Consider the following 18,593-nt stretch of genomic DNA (forward strand, 5'->3'; position numbering starts at 1 on the left):
CTACACCTCCCTTGGTTGCTGCTGTGACACTTGGACCAGTCTCCGGGCTGGGATGGAGCAGAGAGTAAGGGATGCTCCTGTGACACCCACCCTCCTGTCCCCTCTGGCCACCACAGCTTCATGAGGACGTGTGGTTCCTGTCACCAGTTGCTGCTCAGGAGCTGCTTGTCTCACGCTTTTGCAAGCATGAAATCTAGGTGACAGCTTGACATGAAGCAGCAGCAGGGAAAAACCTCCCTCCCTCCTTTCCCATTTTTCTCATTTCCTCCATTCCTTCTTTCCTCCTCTCATTCCTTCCCTCCCTCTTCATGTCTTCTCTTCCAGGAGGCCTGGAGACCCGTCTCTGGTCCTTCTGCTCAAAGCCACAAGCACCCCAAATCTGATTTCTGCTGTTCCCAAACCCAAATATTCACCTTCAGGACCCCCACACCTCTGACTGTAACCCTTGCCAGGGGGTGTCAAAGGCCTGACCTTGCTCCAGTCCAAGCAGACCTGGTCATCTGTGGCTGGAGCACTTTCCAAACACAATCAGTGCTTGATTTTCCAGGGTGGCCTTGGCCTCAAAGAGCCCCAAGGTCTTGATGTTATGGGGCAGTAATTGCTTCTTCTGTCCAGAAATGGATTTTTCCAAGAAGCATCATGGAAATTCTCACATCTCTGGCACAGGTGGCAACAGCAATCTCATGGCCAGAGGTGAGATCACACAGGAGCTGCTCATGCTGTGGGTGTGATAAGTGACTCCTAGACCAGCTTCCTGAGAGCAAGGTGATGTTGCTCACCTCAGCTACAGCTTGGACCAGAGCCTTGCCTGGAACAGGAGAGACGTGGACCTGTTGGAGCAGGGTCATGAGTTGTTAAGGCAGTTTAATGGGTGGAATTACCTGCCTCCTGATGAAGATTCCATCTGGGCTGAAGATCCCCCTTTCCTGGCTGTGCATTGGTGGCAGCATGGTCCAGAGTGTCCTACTGCTGCCCCGGGGCTCCAGAAGTCCCCCAGATATCCTTCCTGCCCAGCTCTGCTCCCTCAACTCCCTGTTGACCCTATGGTGGGACTGCTTGATTCCATCTGCTGAGATCATCCACTTAAGTCCTCCTGAAGCTCAAGTCTGGCCCCACCCTGACCAGATCCACATGTTCACAGCTTTACAGATTGCACCAGGTTGGAAGGGGCTCTCAAAGGTCATCTTTTGCAACCCCCCTGTGGTGATCAGAGACATCTCCAACCAGATCAGGCTGCCCAGGGCTGCATCAAGTCTGATCTTGAATGTCTCTCAGATTCTCTCTGTCTGCAGGAAAACCACCTCTCTCCTCCTACAAACCCCACTGTGTGACATTCTCCTGCCTGCCCAAAGGTTTCTCTGTGGGATTCCTCTTTCATTCCTGCTTCCACCATCTGCTCTGTCCCTTTCCCATGGCCTTCTCCCACCAGAAAGCTGAAAGCAAACCCAGGGCTTCTGGCTCCTGCCTCCCTCCCTGGCACTCTCAAGGCATCTCTGAGTGTCTGTGTGTAGGACTCGAGGTCAGAGATTCTCAGCTGCAGCATTTTCCAAAGAGCTTTGGAGGTTGGTTTGCAAAAAGTTCTGAACTTGTCTTTAAAAGCCCCAACTGAATACAAATGTCCTCATTTCCCAGGAGACAGAAATTCCATCCTCCACCCATTCTTGAGTCTGATGGCTTCGGGGCTACGCAGAGCTCGCTGGGTTTGTGGCAGGAGACACCTGACTTCTGGGCTCTCTTGCCCTGCTTTTGTCTGCCTTCTGGGTCCTCCTTTTTGGTGAACTGTCACCCTGAGAAGTTGCCACCAAAGCCTGAGTGGCTATGGGTTCTTCACCCATCAACATCTGTGTGCACCTGGAGACTGAAGGTAAAGATGTGAGCGGAGGCCGGTTCCCAAGTGACTGAAACTAGAAACCAGAGGTACAAAGAACAAACCCTGCTGTTCTGGAGAAGGAAATATGGAATTGTGTGGAAGGGACCTTTAAAGGTCATCCAGTTCAACGCCCCTGCAGTCAGCAGGTTGCTCAGAGCCCCAGGCAACCTCATGTGGAAAGGTTCCCAGGAAGGGACATCTATGACCAGGGTCATCTATGGTCAGGGTCTCACCAACCCCAGGCTCAAACGTTTCTCCCTTCTCTCCAGTCCAAATCTCCCTCTTATAGTTCAAACCATCACTCCTTGTCCTGTCACAACAGGACCTCTTAAAATGTCTGTTCCCAGCTTTCTTCTTAGCCACTTTTAAGCCCTGAAACACCACCAGAAGGTCTCCTTGGAGCCTTCTCCAGGCAGAACAAGCCCAACTCTCTCAGCCTGGCCTCACAGCAGAGGGCTTCCAGCCCTCCCATCATTGCTGTGTCCTCCTCTGGCCCTGCTCCAACAGGTCCCTGCCCTTCTTGCATCATGAACTGTTAAAAGATAATTTAGTGGATGGAATTATCCCTGTCCTGGTGAAGTTCCCAGATGGGCTGAAGGTCCTGGCTGTGCATTTAGTCCTTCCCACACTATGGCTTTGCCTGTGACCTCCTGGCAGCAGGAACCAAGACAATTTCAAGACCATTTTTATTGTCTTAAAAATCAACAAAACCCAAGAGAATATCTGCTCACATTCGGGACTTTCATAAAACTTGAACATTACATTTAGACTTTTGAAGGCCTCTCAGGAATCATAAAATCAGGGAATCACAGAATGGTTTGGATTGGCAGGGACCTTGAAGAGCATCTAGTTCTAAACCCCTCCCGTTGGCAGGGACATCTCTCACTAGGCCAGGTTGCTCATGGCTCCATCCAACCTGGACATGAACCTCCCTGGGCAACCTGTTCCAGTGTCTCCCCACCCTCACTGTAAAGAATTTGCTCCTAATCTCCAGTCTCAATCTGCCCTCTTCCAGCCCAAAGCCATTGCCCCTCATCCTGTCACTGCAAGCCCTTGTAAAGAGTCCCTCCCCAGCTTTCCTGTAGCCTCCTTCAGGTACTGGAAGGCTGCTCTGAAGTCTCCCTGGCGCCTTCTCTTCTCCAGTAAGGTTTTGAAGCTCTGTTCAGTCACCACCACACAACTCACTGGAACTAGGAAACTTCTCCCCCATGAAGAAAAGAAGGAAGCACAAATAGAAGCAGCAGCTGAGCCTCTCTGCCTTCCCTGGAAGTGATTATCAGGATCGACTGAGCCACGAAGTAAATATTGATTGAGGTGAAGCCACAGCCAATATTTACTTGTAAGAAAAATAAATTTGTTTTCAGCAGACAAGAAGCTGATAGACTCATGGCCTGGGACCTGCTTCCCTCCCAGCACATCCTGGCCTGGCTTGCCCCCTACGCTTCTAGCTCTTGCTGAGCACTGAGCGGATCCTCTCTCAGGCTGCTCTTCTCCAGGCTCAACAGCCCCAGGGCTCTCAGCCTTTGCTCCTCACAGAGATGCTCCAGGCACCTCAGCATCTTTGGAGCCTCCCCTGGACTCTCTCCAGTAGTTCTCTGTCTGCCTGGAACTGGGGAGCCCTGAACCAGGCATAATACTCCAGATGTGGTCTGACTATGGCAGAGTAGATGGGGAGGAGAACCTCCCTTGAGCTATGGATCATGCTGTCACGTACAGGACACCCATTTCAGCCCAGCTTCTGTCCATGATAAGGTTCTGAGGTAGATCATGTCACTCCAACTCTGGAGGCTGAGATGCTGCTAAGGTTTTGGGAAGATGAGGGGCTGAGAGCTCTGGCTGATTGGTCTTGGGCTGTGCTTAGGCAGAAGAAAGGTCAAATGAGCCGAGCACCTCTTGGTGCTGCCAGTGACAGTCACTTCACTGTGCTGGGCTGATGATCAGACTCAATGGCACAAGGAAACCCTCAGAGCACTTGGTTCACTAACTTTTTCTTCTTGCACTGGGTGTTGACCTGGCTCAAAGCCATGAAGGGCACCTGACTGTGGTCTGGACTGCAGGGCATTCAGCCTGCCCATGTCTGAGCCATCCAAACCCCCCAAACCATAATGAGTTAAACATCCTTTGGCTTGTCTTTTATTAGGGGGTTTGGAAGTGTACCTAGGATCAAGCTGAAGGTGTGCAAGGTGGGAGATATGAGGACGGGGTGTTGGGTGCTCAGTAAGACCTCATGTCCTCCCGCTCTGCGCCTCAGCTACTCAGCTCCTGCTGCACAACCTCCCAGTAGTCCCACTCCTCACACAGAAGAGAAGAAACTAGGTCAACTCCCCATCCCCCAAGATGAGTTTTCCCTACAGACCCTGAATTGTCCCTTGGTCCCAGTTGCTTCCTTGAGAGAATTGCATTTCCTAGGGAAAAACAAAAAAGGGGAGGGGAAAGGGATGCTTGATGGCAACAACATCAGCTGGTGACACAGGCATTCTCATAAATACTCTTTATTACCAGGAGAGAAGTTCTTTCCAGTGAGGGTGGTGAAACACTGGAACAGGTTGCCCAGGGAGGTTGTGGCTGCCCCCTCCCTGGAGCTGTTTAAGGCCAGGTTGGATGAGGCCTCGAGCAACTTGCTCTAGCGAGAGGTGTTCGTGCCCATGGGAGGAGGGGGTGGATCTGGATGATCTTGAAGGTCCCTCCCAACCTGTACCATTCTGTGATGCTGTGATGCAAAGCCTCCCCCAGCTCCCTGGGGCAGCTGTTAAAGGGATGATGCCGCCTGGGTTGGTGTGGTCCCATTGTGTCGGAACCTTTCGAGGGAGAGCATCGGGATCCGCCGTGTTTGATGGATTCATGAAACAAGTCAGGCAGGAGGCTCTGCATGGCTGTGCAAGCTGCTGCCAGCCCCTCTGCACATTCCAGCTCCAGCCTCCCTCCTCCTTCCCTCCATGGGCTTTTGAAATCTGATTGTGCAGGCAGCCTGCTCTGTTGAGATTTACGAGCTCCTGGCTGCTCAGCACAGAAAATGCCTGGGCCATAAATTTTTAACATCCCCCCTCCCTGCCTTTCAAGCTCTTAATGACCACTGCTGCATGGAGATGCTTTGATCATAGAATCATAGAGTGGTGGGGGTTGGAAGGGGCCTCATTCAGTCCAACCCCCCCTGCTCAAGCAGGGTCACCCACAGCGGTTTGCCCAGGATCGCAATGGCCAAGTGGGTTTGGAAGCTCTCCAGAGAAGGAGACTCCACAACCTCTCTGGGCAGCCTGCTCCAGGGCTCCAGCACCCTCACACCAAAGAATTTGTATCATGTGTTCAGCTGGAGCCTCCTGGGTTCCAGCTTGTGCCTCATTCTGTTACTGGGCACAACTGAGACGAGTCTGGCCTCATCCTCTTGCCCCCCACCAGGTCCATTATCTCTTGCTGAGCATTGATCAGATCCCCTCTCAGGCTGCTCTTCTCCAGGCTCAACAGCCCCAGGGTTCCCAGCCTTTGCTCCTCACAGAGATGCTCCAGGCCTGTCAGCATCTTTGTAGTCTCCTCTGGAGTCTCTCCAGTAGTTCCCTGTCTCTCTTGAACTGGGGAGCCCAGAAATGGATCCAGTACTCCAGCTGTGGCCTCACCAGGGCAGAGTAGAAAGGAAGGAGACTCCCCCTGGACCTGCTGGTCACAGTCTTCTTCATGCACCCCAAGAATACTTTTGCCTTCTCAGCTATAAGGCCACATTGTTGGCTTTGCTGGTTTTCACTCATCTTTTTTCCTTCTGAGGGCCTCAGGCAAGCCTATGAGCCACAGACAGGAGCAGGCAGTGATCACAAGATGGGAGCATAAAGCTCCAGCCAGAGGTTAGATGAACAGAGTGCTGGGAGGAAGAGATGTGGTGGTGTGGAGCTACTTTAGGAGGTCCTTGTTCATCTGCTCTGCAGAGGAGGGAAGGTCTTTCTGCTGGGATACTACAACCAGACCCCTCAGATAAAGGGGATTTTGCTCCCATATATCCTACAGCAGAGAATTATTTATGAGAGGAGGTGTTCCTGAAGGACATCCAGCCCTCTGTGCCTGGGGGCTTGTTGTGGAGTCAGCTTCCCTTTATTTGCAGGAGCCATCTGGACCAGGATTTTAATCTGCAGTGGGTCCTGAGCTCTCAAGCAGCCCTGAAAGGACACTTCATTTTAAACCTCTTCTGTGCTGACCCCAAATTAAATTATTCATCACTTCCCAAATGAAATTATTCATCACTTCCCAAAGGAAATTATTCATGACTTCCCAGCTTCTCTGTGGCTTTCTCAGCCTCAAACAATTCCCCTTTAAAACCTTGCAGCTTGGCCAGAAAACCACCAAGACCTCCTCCATTAGCTCTTGCCACCAGAGAAGTACCAAATGTTGCTGAGGACCCTTCCCCATGGTGGCCCCACATACACACATCTGCTCTTTATGTCCATTGCCATCCATGCCCATAGCACCTGCCAGCAAGGATGTGTCTGGATTTACAGGAGCCATCACCAGAAGCTAAGGCATCTGCAGTGAATGTGAGTGATGAATCCTTCTCTGGGATACCTGGAGAGTCCCTGTGCTGCCACCAGCCTTGACTTTGTGCAAAGGGGGTTGTGCTGTGACATTCCCCACCCCCTGCTGCTGGCTGGGACAGTCCAGATGCAGACTGCAGCTTGACTGGTGTCATTTGACCTGGAATCATAGACTTATGGAAGACTTTGGTTGGACAAGACCTCCAAGATCATACAGTCCAACCCTTAACCCAGCACTACCAGGGCACCACTAAACCATGGCCCTCAGCACCACAATTCCACAGATTTGAAACCCCTTCAGGGATGGAGATTCCAGCACTGCCCTGGGCAGCCTGGGTCAGGCCTGGACAACCCTTTCAGTGAAGACATTTCTCCTGATGTCCAACCTAAATTAGCAGAATTACACTGCTGGTACCTGGAGAGGCTCTGGACCAAGCTGTGCACTGACACAGGTCACTGGAGAGGCACCAGAATGGCCTGAAGGTCTTCTTGGTGGTTTCAAAGCAAAGCAATAATGCCTGAGCAAACCTATAGTCTGGAAAGAGATTGATTTTTGAGAGTGGGTCTACACTGCTGTGAGGCTCTCCTCAATCTGGGCAGCCTACCATGCATCTCAGGTAGACACAGATCATAGAATCAAGAAGGTTGGAAAAGACCTCAAAGATCATCAAGTCCAACCTGTCACCCAGCACCTCATGACTACTAAACCATGGCACCAAGTGCCATGTCCAATCCCCTCTTGAACATCTCCAGGGATGGTGACTCCACCACCTCCCTGGGCAGCACTTCCCAATGGCTAACAACTCTCTCTGGGAAGAACTTTCTCCTCACCTCCAGCCTAAACTTCCCCTGGTGCAGCTTGAGATGTGATGGGAACATAGCAAGGGCAGAAACTGCAGGAGTGTAAAATGCTAGAATGGTTTGGGTTGGAAGGGACCTTAGAGATCATCCAGTTCCAACCCCCTGCCACGGGCAGGGACACCTTCTGCCAGACCAGGTTGCTCAAGGTCCCATCCAACTTTGCCTTGAACACCTCCAGGGAGGGGGCATCCACAACCTTCCTGGGCAACCTGGACAATGAAATGAAACAGTCAGGTCAAACCCAGCTGAGCTGCTTTTCCATGTTGGAAGCTGCACGTGGCACCACCAGAAGAGGAATGTCCAAAGCTTTGCTTTGGCTTTCGTCTCCCTCGGGGGGTTTCTGCCAGATGTTTTAATTCCATGCCCTCCTGCCCTGCAGTAGAAAACCCTTCTGTGGAAAACTGGGTGAGCTCTTCTGTGGAGAAGTAACTGCTCAAGGAAGATGTCCTGATCCACTGAGCAGCTTGGAGTTAATTACCCAGCGGCTGCAGCGTGGGGCTGCTCCTGCATTTTAAACAGCAAGGGGCTCCCACTGCACCTCCTCATCATAATTGGCTTTTTGTGTTCCTCTGGGTAATGAATAATTGCTGTGGCATTACACAGCATCAGCCAGCACAATGATGAGACTTAACCAGGAGCCAGGATCTTTGGTGGTCCTTGATGTGTCCATTACCCATGAGGCCTGAGGCCAAGCCTGCTTTGCTGGGTAGAATCATAGAATCATTAAGGCTGGAAAAGACCTCTAAGGTCATCAAGTTCAACCTTCTACCCAACACCTCCATGACCGCTAGACCATGTCCTGAAGTGCTACATCTACTTGTTCTTTGAACACCTCCAAGGATGGTGACTCCACCACCTCCCTGGGCAGCCTGTTCCAGTGCCTGACCACTCTTGCAGCAAAGAAATTGTTCCTAATACCAAACCTAAAGCTCCTCTGGTACAACCTGAGGCCATTTCCTCTTGTACTTTTGTTAGTTCCTTGGGAGAAGAGGCCAACCCCTCCCTCTGCCCCCCACCTCATTCCAACCCCCTTTCAGGGAGCTGTAGACAGTAATAAGGTCTCCTCTCAGCATCCTCTTCTTCAGGCTAAACAATCCTCTCCTCACAAGACATGCTCTCCAAACCCCTCACCAGCTTTGTTGTCCTTAGTGGGCCTTGGAGAGGTAGGAGGGGTCTCCTGAGGAGCTAGCACAAGCAGCATCATAGAATCATGGAATCATCTGGGTGGGAAAGGACCTTTAAATGTCATCTAATCTAACCTCACTGCAGTCAGCAGGGACATAAAACTTTACAGGCATAGAATCATTAGGATCTCTAAGAGCATCAAATCCAACCTTCTACCCAGCACCTCCATGACCACTACACCATGTCAGGAGGTGCCACATCTACATCTGCAACTAGAGCAGGCTGCTCAGAGCCCCATCAAGCCTGACCTTGAATATCTTCAGGGGTGGGAAGACATGCTCCTCAGGAGCAGGAGACATTCTTCTCAGAAGAAAAGTTGAGCTGATGCTCCAAGGCTGAGCACCACCCTGCACATTGCACCAGTGCACCACACCCCAGCAGCGCTCGCTCTGGAGGGGAATGGGGAGAGTGGAGATGAGCCAGAATAAGAGATGAGGATGAAACCCTCTGTAGAACCAGATAAAAGCATTGGCCTTGGCCTGGTGAGGAGAGTCCCGGGAGATCAAAGCTGTTTATCTCTAACGAGGGAGCGTGGAAAAGACATTAAACAAAGAGCTTAATTCCTCTGCAGCCTCTGGGCTGCAACCAATGGGGGTTAGCTACAGCCCATAATAAGCTTTCCTTCGATAGGCAAAGTCCCGTTGGGTTGTCTGGATGCTAATGTAAGAGGCAACTTGGTGATTCAGACTTTTCCAAGCAGAAGATGAGATCTCTCTTTCCTCCCTACTTAGGAGACCCATCCCTCATTCCTGAGGCTGCCCCAGTTCCTGGTGGGGCTGCCCCAGTTCCTGGTGGGGCCCCATCCTCTTTAATATCTTCATTGATGATCTGGATGAGGGGGTTGAGTCAGTCATCAGCAAATTTGCAGATGACACCAAGTTGGGAGCAGATGTTGGTCAGTTAGAGGGCAGAAGGGCTCTGCAGAGGGACGTCGACCGACTGGACAGATGGGCAGAGTCCAACAGGATGACATTCAACAAGTCCAAGTGCCGGGTGCTGCACTTTAGCCACAACAACCCCATGCAGAGCTACAGGCTGGGGTCAGAGTGGCTGAGAGCTGCTAAACAGAAAGGGACCTGGGGGTGCTGATTGACAGCTGCCTAAACATGAGCCAGCAGTGTGCCCAGGTGGCCAAGAAGGCCAATGGCATCCTGGCCTGCATCAAGAATAGTGTGGCCAGCAGGAGCAGGGAGGTCATTGTGACCCTGTACTCTGCACTGGTTAGGCCACACCTCGAGTCCTGTGTCCAGTTCTGGGCCCCTCAGTTTAAGGACATTGAGACACATTGAGGGCAATGAGGCTGGGGAGAAGCCTTGAGCACAGCCCTGTGAGGAGAGGCTGAGGGAGCTGGGATTGTTTAGCCTGGAGAAGAGGAGGCTCAGGGGAGACCTCATTGCTCTCTACAACTACCTGAAGGGAGGTTGTAGCCAGGTGGGGGTTGGTCTCTTCTCTCAAGCAACCAGCACCAGAACAAGAGGACACAGTCTCAAGCTGTGCCAGGGGAAGTTTAGACTGGAGGTGAGGAGAAAGTTCTTCCCAGAGAAAGTTGTTAGCCATTGGAATGTGCTGCCCAGGGAGGTGGTGGAGTCCCCATCCCTGGAGGTGTTCAAGAGGGGATTGGATGTGGCACTTGGTGCCATGGTTTAGTCATGAGGTCTGTGGTGACAGGTTGGACTTGATGATCTTTGAGATCTCTTCCAACCTTGGTGATTCTGTGATACACATCTTTTGAACACCTCCAGGGATGCTGACTCCACACAGCTTCTGTCCCCTTTTCACCCACTTTGCCCAAGCCCAAGATCCCCACTGAGCTCTTCTTTTCTTGCAGCAGTCCTCTTGAAGACCCTCTGTTCCAGCTTAAGGGCCTCTTTCCTGCCTGGGTCACCTACCAGCAGGTCAGATCTGGGCTTTTCCTCTGACTCCAAAATTCTTCCCTGATTTATAGTTTCTGGAAAGTTCCTTGGTCATGATTTTAATCTCCCAGCACTTGGATAAATCAAATTAATTGCAGAAGAGGCAACAACAACAACAAACCACAAAAAAAAGCCCCAAGCCACCAAGTTTATTTGACATAACTCAGGCTGCACCATCCCCTTGGTAGAACATCAGGATCATTACATCAATTAAATCACTGCAGCTCCTCTCCTGGCTGCTTGCACACCGAAGGGGTTTGAGCAGATTCTCTGGGCTTTTGAAACAAACCCAAAGAGTTTCAGGCTTCCTGACTCCTAAATGTTTCAGTCAGCTCCACTTTCAAATGTGCCTGCTGTGGCTGGGGCTCAGGCAGCCCTTCTGGGGGACACAACCCGTGGAGGGGAGGTGTTTGGGTACCTTTGGGATGGGAAGTTGTTGTCATGAGGAGAGAATCACAGAATTGTTTTGGCTGGAAAAGACCTTTAAGATCATGGAGTCCAGCCACCAACCCAACACCACCATGGCCACTAAACCATGTCCCAGAGTGCCATGTCCACGTGTTTCTTGAGCACCTCTAAGGACAGTGACTCCACCACCTCCCTGGGCAGCCTGTTCTGGTAGAGTCCCTCAAGTGTTTGCAACCACGTTTGCCCATCAATATTCTTCGGCTGTGCTGGACAGCTTGGTTCATTGTCTCCACCTCTGTGGGCCATGCATGCCATTGACAGCATCCTTGGTGTGTATGAGGCTTACTGGGAAGCCTGGGAAGATGCTCATCTGCTGTGAAAGAGGTGCAGCTGAGGGAACTGGAGTTTAGTCTGGAGGAGGCTGAGGGGAGACCTTCTGGCTCTCTACAATTCCCTGAAAGGAGGCTGGAGCTAGGTGGGAGTTGGTCTTTTCTCCCAAGGAACAAGGGACAGAACAAGAAGAAATGGTCTCAAGTTGCCCCAGGGGAAGTTTAGGTTGGACATGAGGAACAATTTTTCCCCCTTGAGGGTTGTCAGGGCCTGGCCCAGGCTGCCAGGGCAGTGCTGGAGTCCATATCCCTGGAGGGGTTTCAAAGCCATGAAGATGTGGTGCTGAGAGCCATGGTTTAGTGGTGCCCTGGTAGTGCTGGGGTAAGGGTTGGACTTGATGAGCTTAAAGGTCTCTTCCAACCTAAATGACTCTATGCATTTCAGAGACAGCCTGGAACACCTCTGCATCACTTTTGCAAAGCCAAGTGGTTCACTGCACCATTCTCTGAAGGACATTTCCAAGACTGCTGTGCTAAAATGAGCCTAATGCTCCTGCAGCTGGATTTCCTTCTCACATCTTGAAGGGCTGCCTTGGGCTATGCCATACTCTGAGCTGGGAGATGCCCCCATGGCTGGAACCAATCCAGGTCAGGTTGTTAGGGGCTCTGAGCAACCTGCTGTAGTTGCAGATGTCCCTGCTGGCTGCAGGGGGCTGGACTGGATGAGTTTTAAAGATCTGTTCCCACCCAGAACACTCCATGATGCTGTGCAGGATTTTTGATGGCCACCTCTACAAGCAGAGGTCTCTACACAGGGTGCTTCTGGAAGGCTGCTTGAGTCTGATTCCTGCCTTTTGCATCCATGGGTGTGCCTTTGTCTCGCCTCCCTGGATCTGCTTCCAGCTTTCCTGCTGGTTTAAAATACAAATATAATCCATCTCCAATCCTCCCCTCCAGCCATTAAGCGCTCCTCTGAGCAAGGCTATTATCTCTGCTTGGCTGCTGGAGGATTCAGAGCTGCTCCAGGCCTTAACTCCTGCCTGACTGTGTGGCAGGGTCGTGCCTCTAGCCCGGTTCTTGGGGATGCAGGAAGCTGGCACATCGCTGGTTTGCTGCCTTTCAACACAGCCAAAAGCTGCAAGACCTTGGAGATCTCTCCTGAACCCTCTTCCAGGCTTTGTCCTGTTGCTGCCAGGAGCAGAGGAGCTGCACATCTGCTCACCTTGAAGCAGCAAGGAGGTTTTGTCCCTGCATGGCCAAGAGGGGAGATGTAGACTGGAGATTGGGAAGAAATTCTTTAGAGTGAGGGTGGGGAGACACTGGAGCAGGTTGCCCAGGGAGGCTGTGGATGCTCCCTGCCTGGACTTGTTCAAGGCCAGGTAGGATGAGGCCTTGAGCAGCCTGGGCTGGTGGAAGGTGTCCCTGCTGATGGCAGGGGGGTTGGAGCTGGGTGATCCTGAAGGTCCCTTCCAACCCAACCCATTCTATGAATCTGTGAATAAGACAGAGGCAAAGAAGTCAGCTCATCAGACAAATCACAGCTCCAGCCATAAACTCAGGGGTGCTTAAGGGAGCAGAGGACCCAACCCACGAAGGGGGCTGGGGGTGGCCCTAAAGTAGAGCTCAATGCTCAGATCTGCTCCTGTCCTTGTTCCCTGGGCTAAGGAGCAGAACCTTGATGTCTTCACCCTGTAAATGACAATAATCTGTGCCTCACAGCCTGTGTCCCATGTTCCCTTGCTCAGGAAGCTCTCTGGGCCAGGTCTGTCCCCAGTGGTGCTGTGTGCAGAAGAGGCAACCACTTACCTCGCTGCTGTGTGCCCATGGAAGATGTCGATTTCTTTAACCCCATGCCTGGCACCACTGCAGGTCAGGTTGTCTGGGGCTCTGAGCAGCCTGCTGTAGCTGCAGATGTCCCTGCTGACTGCAGGGGGTTGGACTAAATGCCCTTTAAAGGTCCCTTTTATCCCAAACCATTCAAGATTCTACAATTCTATGATTCCACCACTGCAGCTCAGCATCAGTGGCAGGAGACCAGAGCTACTGGAACATTTTGGACCAGCTTTGAATGCATGGAAGGTGCCAGAACAAACCAGCTGAGACCATGCCTGCTGGGCCTTCTGCCTGCTCGAAAAGCTAAAGCTTCTCCAGCTTTCCTGGAGGGATGTGAGTCACAGAATCATAGAATCACTAAGGTTGGAAAAGACCTCGAGGGGATTGGACTAGATGGTCCTGAAGGTCCCTTCCAGTCCAAACCATCCAGTCCAACTGCTGAGCCAACACCACCACGGCCAGCAAACCACTTCCCAATGTCTGAGGGGGGAGGTTTCCTACCAGGAACATCCCCTCCTGCCTGGAGGGAGAGGCCACCCAGATGTTGATTGGCTCCTTGGGTGGACAATTCCTGATCATTAGTATTTGGGCCACGCTCTCCGAGTTTTAAATTATTCTGTCTCAACTGGCTGATGGCATTTGTTGCTTGTCATGCAATGTTCCTGGTAATTAATTGGTATTTAATTAATTAAGGGATAATGGCATTCAATTAAGGGACGCTTGTGGAATGCTGTCGCTGGGTAATTAATGGCTTCCTGCTGCTCAAGCAAAGCTGAGGCATTTGTGGGGAATAAATAGAGAGGAGAAGCTGAGATGTTTATTCCCTTGGCAGGAGATGTTGTGTTCCAGCAAGCCCTGATCTCCCTGCACTGCCACCAAGATAGGCAGAGCTTTCATAGCTGCAGGTAAGGAGCATTCTGTGACCTTGCAGCGGTTGGGCACCCTCCCAGCTGACAGCAAACTTAATGTGCAGGCACTGGCAAGGAGGAGAACTGCTCCAAGTGTGAGCACCTGATGTTTCCAGTATCACACAGTGGGTCAACAGCAGAAACAAGAGCTGATTTCCAGGCCCTGTGGCCATGGCTCTGATCAGGGTGAGTCAGGTTCTGCCCCTGGCATGTGTACACTTGAGATTGCTCTCACTGATGTCAAGGACCAAAGTGTCATGGAGAAAATGGACCTTGTGTCCTATCAACTGTGCAGGAGAACACAGGGGGAAAAAAGATGAAATTCCTGGGACATGAAGATAAAATGAAAGTAAATTCTCTAAATCAAACAGAGCAGAGCATGGTTTTGAATAAAAAAGGGACGAATGTTGAAGGATAAACAGGAATGAGTCACTTGAAATAAAGCCAGGGAGTCCTCAGCACAGCAGGGACATGGACCTGCTGGAGCAGGGCCAGAGGAGGCCACAGCAATGATGGGAGGGCTGGAAGCCCTCTGCTGTGAGGTCAGGCTGAGAGCGTTGGGGTTGTTCAGCCTGGAGAAGAGAAGGCTCCAGGGAAACCTTCTGGGCTTAAAGGGAGACAAGAAGAAAGCCAAGGACAGACGTTGCCCTGTTGTGACAGGACAAGGAGTGATAGTTCGAACCAAAAGAGGGAGATTTGGACTAGAGAGAAGGAAGATAATCTTCACTGACTATGGTAAGACCTAGTCCCTGTTTGCCCAGAGAGGTGGGAGATGCATTACCCCTGGCACCACTGCAGGTCAGGTTGTCTGGGACTCTGAGCAACCTGCCGTAGTTGCAGATGTCCCTGCTGACTGCAGGGGGTTGGCCTGGACAACCTTTAAAGGTCCCCTCCCACTCAAACCATCCCCTGATCCTATCAGTCCAGCCCAACTGTCTGCACTAACCATTTCTTTGTGGTGCTGAGCATGTCAGGAGCATGCACATGTCTGAGGACATGTGTGACCACAGCAGCATGGGTGAGATGTACCTGGAGTAGTTGATCTCTCAAAGCTCCTCAGCACTGTGCTGCAGAGCACTGCTTTTTCCTGGTGTAGGTGTATGGGATGGGCAGAGTTTCCTGAGACCTTTGGGTTGGAAGGCAATGTGGCAATGTAAACTCTAATTACAGCTCCAGTAAGCTCCAGTTTCTAATTAACTGCAGATTAAGTTAAAAATAGAATTGGTTATATAAAATATATCTTGAGAGCCCCAGCCTACCTGGTTACACAATGCCCAGGACAATGATCTCTAGATAGGGCAGAAAGTGCTCCCACTATGATTCTGGCTGAGCAAAATGGTTGGGAAACAGCTCCTTCTCCTGCTGTCACCCACTCTTCACCCCCACCTTGCCACCCAGTCACCACTAGCAAGCTTGGAGGACCCCAAATGTCTTTAAACCTCAAGGGAAATCCCACTAGGGGCTGAGGACACAGTTGTTCGCTTCCAGTGGTCCAAGCAGTGCTGGTGGATCTTCACTGATGTTCTTCATGGCTGCTGTTGCCCCACAGCCTGAAGGACCACTCCATGACTCCTGTCCAAAAGTCATTTGTGCTGGGCAAAGCTCAGTTCAAGAGCAGGTAGCTTATCTTGTGTGTGTCTGCAGAACTGGCTGGCTCCCAGATGGGCAAATCTTGTGCTGCTTGGTGTTCACACCCAGAGCAGTGACCCACTGTAGGGGCCATAGGAGCTCTAGGAGTGATGCAGAAGGACATCCAAGAGTTTCTTCCAGGAAAAAAAAAAAGCCTCCTCTTCCTTCTCAAAAGCCAGTCAGCTCCTGCCACCAAGCAACTACTTTTAGGGCAGGGTTGGAACTTCTAGCTGATGAAAGCATGTTGGAGAGCCTGGCTGGAGCATGTCTTTAGGTGGGATGAAGCTGAGAGCCCCAAGACACAAGTCTTGGGGAAATTAGACTGAGATAGAGCTGCCAGATCAGCTGCAGAGACATTTGGCAGCTGCTTTTGGCACCAGCGCTGCCTTCTGCAGTTCTTTCTACTGAAGTGCCTCCAGTGAAGTCAGGGACAGGCTCCAGATCTGATGGCCTCTGCCTCAGCCCTCTCCCGTGACACTTTTGCTCTTAGAAGCTCCATGTCTGTCTGTCTTCTGGGAATTGAAAGTCCTGTGCAGGGGATGACGTGGTTCCTGCCCCTTTGTGGAGCCTTTTGCTGGCTTCCAGCTCTGCCCTGGTGTTATCTCCTTATCTTGCACTGCTCCAGCTCTCCACGGTCTTGTAAACACTTCCCTAGGCTGGCTGCATGTAAAAGGAAGAAGAATGTGGACACGGTCTCCTCATCCTCCCCCCAGGAGGCCAAGCAATTCCTCACTCCTGGCACAGCCTCACCATGGCCACAGAGCTTTGCTTTTCATTTGTTTTAATTTCATCTGAAAGAAGATCATCTGCCATCTGAGGAGCTGCTTGGAGATCACAGCCAGAGCATGAGGTGGCTCCTCTGAGTTATACAGTGGGTTCCCTAAGTCATCCCCAGGAGCTGCAGCCAGGAATTAGGGGTGAGGGCAGTTGCTGCCTGCAGAGCAATGGATGTCTTTGACTTGTTGAAGGACAAGGGGTTGGTAGGAGGCAGAATGTGGAGGGACTATCTCATGGGGCTCCCATGTGGTCACAGCTTGGGTCAGCCAAGGTCTATACTCTGCTACTCACTTTCCTTGCACCCCCAGGACCTTGAAAGCCACCATTTTTGCTTGCTGGGACTAAGCTGCCAGTGACTGTCACAGCCCCAACTAGATCTTTGCCATTATCCAGCTGTGCATCCCCCAGCTGGTCCATCCAGCACCTCTATTGTGAAGCTGCCCATGAAACTCCCCCGAAATCTCTGGGACCATTTGTATCCTGACCCACTGTGCTTCCAGCAGGAATCGGGGAGCTTGAAGCCTCCTCTGAGAGCAAAGTTCGTCACTCAGAGGCTTCTTCAAGTTGCTTAAAGGCTTTGTGACCTTCCTCACCTTGATGGTGTGGTCTGGAACCAAAGTCACCCTCTGATCCCCTTCTCTGGTCTTGACCCACAGATGCACACCCAGAGGATCACCCAATCCTGTGGAGGATGAGCTGTTCCCCTTCCCTCCTGCCTGGAACAGGTGGTCCAGGGAGCTTGCAGATATTCAAGCCAGGTTGGATGAGGCCTTGAGCAACCTGGTCCAGAGGAGGGTGTCCCTACCCATGGTGGGAGGGGAATTTGAGGTCTTTTCTAAGCCAAACCATTCTGTGATCCTATGATTTCCTTTCTCATTTCAAGGTGGAGCTCCTTAGTCATTAGGGGTGGCATTGGCCAGCTTGGCCATGGCTTCCTGGGGCAGCACCCTCCTCCCTCTCACCAGCTCCTTTCTGGCTGGAGGCCCAAACACAAGGTTGGGCAATGTTCAAATGTTTGTGTAAGAAAAAGAACATCTCTGCAACACACCATGACCTCCTGGAAAGGAGGCTTTGCTGAACCCAGCTGTTGACATTAGAGAGGGGGAAGTTTTGGCAAGAAGACGGATGAGTCACCTACACAGCTCCCATTAATTTCAGCAAAACTTAAACGTCCAAAGCACTTGGACACGTTGGAGCAGCTAAGCTCAAACATCTGTTCCAAAGAGATGAGCAGACTGGAATTCATTTTCCACACCAACTATGTTTTATTGTTTGAAAACCCAGGAAAATTCGGTCTCATACACGTGGGAACTTCTGCTGGATGGTAGCTCTGGCCTTGAACGTCCCCCCTGGACCTCCTTCCTTTGTCTGTGCCCTTCCACTTATGTTTATGCCACTTAGGATATGATGCCCCCTCCTGATGGCCCATGCTAAGGAGCTCTCTGCTCTGGGTACAGGCTTGCCACCCTTTTCACCTCTGGATGGGCTTAATGAGCAACCTCCACTCCTCACTCTGGGAGCGTAGACAGCCTCTGCCACCTGCTACCCGAGGGACGCCGGTGGAGATGCTCCATGTGTGGGAGGACCTCCTCCCCCAGGATGAAGGACAAAACCTCCCCTCACAGCTGGTATTTCTTCAGCAGCTCGCTCTGCCACTGCCTCTTCTTGTTGGGGAAGACCAGGGGGATCTTGATCCTGCGGAAGTCCTCGATGCACTTGCCCAGCTCGGACTCCAGCGCCCTCCTCTCCTCGCTCACGGCCGGTGCCGCCAGGGCAGGGCTGACCCCCACCCCGTTCTCCTTCACCGCAGCCTGGTCGCTGTTCCGCCTCTGCCCCGCCTGCTTCACCTCCTCCAGCCTCTTCAGGGACTTGGAGAAGTCCAAGGTGCTGGGGCGGGGTGGACACTCCTCAGGGGCTGCTGGCCACGGCAAGGAGTCGGTGGAGCTGGGATCCTTCGCCTCGGACTGGGAGTCTCTGCCGGGGGTGAGCTCATCGGTGGCTGGAGCTGGGCTGGGCTCCTCGTGGCTGTTGGCATTGGAGGTGGCAAAGTCATCTTCACTGCTGGGGTTGGCTGGGTCTTGAGCTGTCTCCTGTTTTTTCTCTGGCTCCTCTGGGTCGCTGTGGGCTGGGGAAGGAAAGCAGAGAGCTGAGAGAGGAGCAGGAGCTTGCACAACACCTGGTGACATGCTGCACCTTGGCTTGGTTGAACAGGGGGCAATGACACCCCTTGTGGGGTGCCCAGTTGGGCAGGCAAAGCTGAGCCACCGTGGTGGTGAGCTCAAGCCTTGGGTTCTTGGATTGGCTGAGTCCTGGGGCCATCCCTGGGTGGGTTTGGGTGGTGCTGGGGAAGGTTTTGGGCTTCCTGT

At 52.0% G+C, this 18,593-nt stretch overlaps 2 protein-coding genes across 2 annotated transcripts in view; one reads left to right on the forward strand and one right to left on the reverse strand.

Moving 5' to 3' along the window:
• NSDHL (NAD(P) dependent steroid dehydrogenase-like) overlaps positions 1 to 18,593 on the forward strand; it is a 277,264-nt gene that overhangs the window by 102,115 nt on the left and 156,556 nt on the right. The gene's annotated exons all lie outside the window — the stretch shown is intronic.
• LOC128898114 (BTB/POZ domain-containing protein KCTD16-like) overlaps positions 17,683 to 18,593 on the reverse strand; it is a 33,120-nt gene continuing 32,209 nt past the window's right edge. Inside the window, exon 3 of the mRNA XM_054169808.1 lies at positions 17,683 to 18,352. Coding sequence (XP_054025783.1) covers positions 17,847 to 18,352 — 506 coding nt within the window. The 3' untranslated portion in view covers positions 17,683 to 17,846. The remainder of the gene's footprint in view (positions 18,353 to 18,593) is intronic.

This window comes from Dryobates pubescens, chromosome 18, assembly GCF_014839835.1.
Source record: "Dryobates pubescens isolate bDryPub1 chromosome 18, bDryPub1.pri, whole genome shotgun sequence".
Classification (NCBI taxonomy): domain Eukaryota; kingdom Metazoa; phylum Chordata; class Aves; order Piciformes; family Picidae; genus Dryobates; species Dryobates pubescens.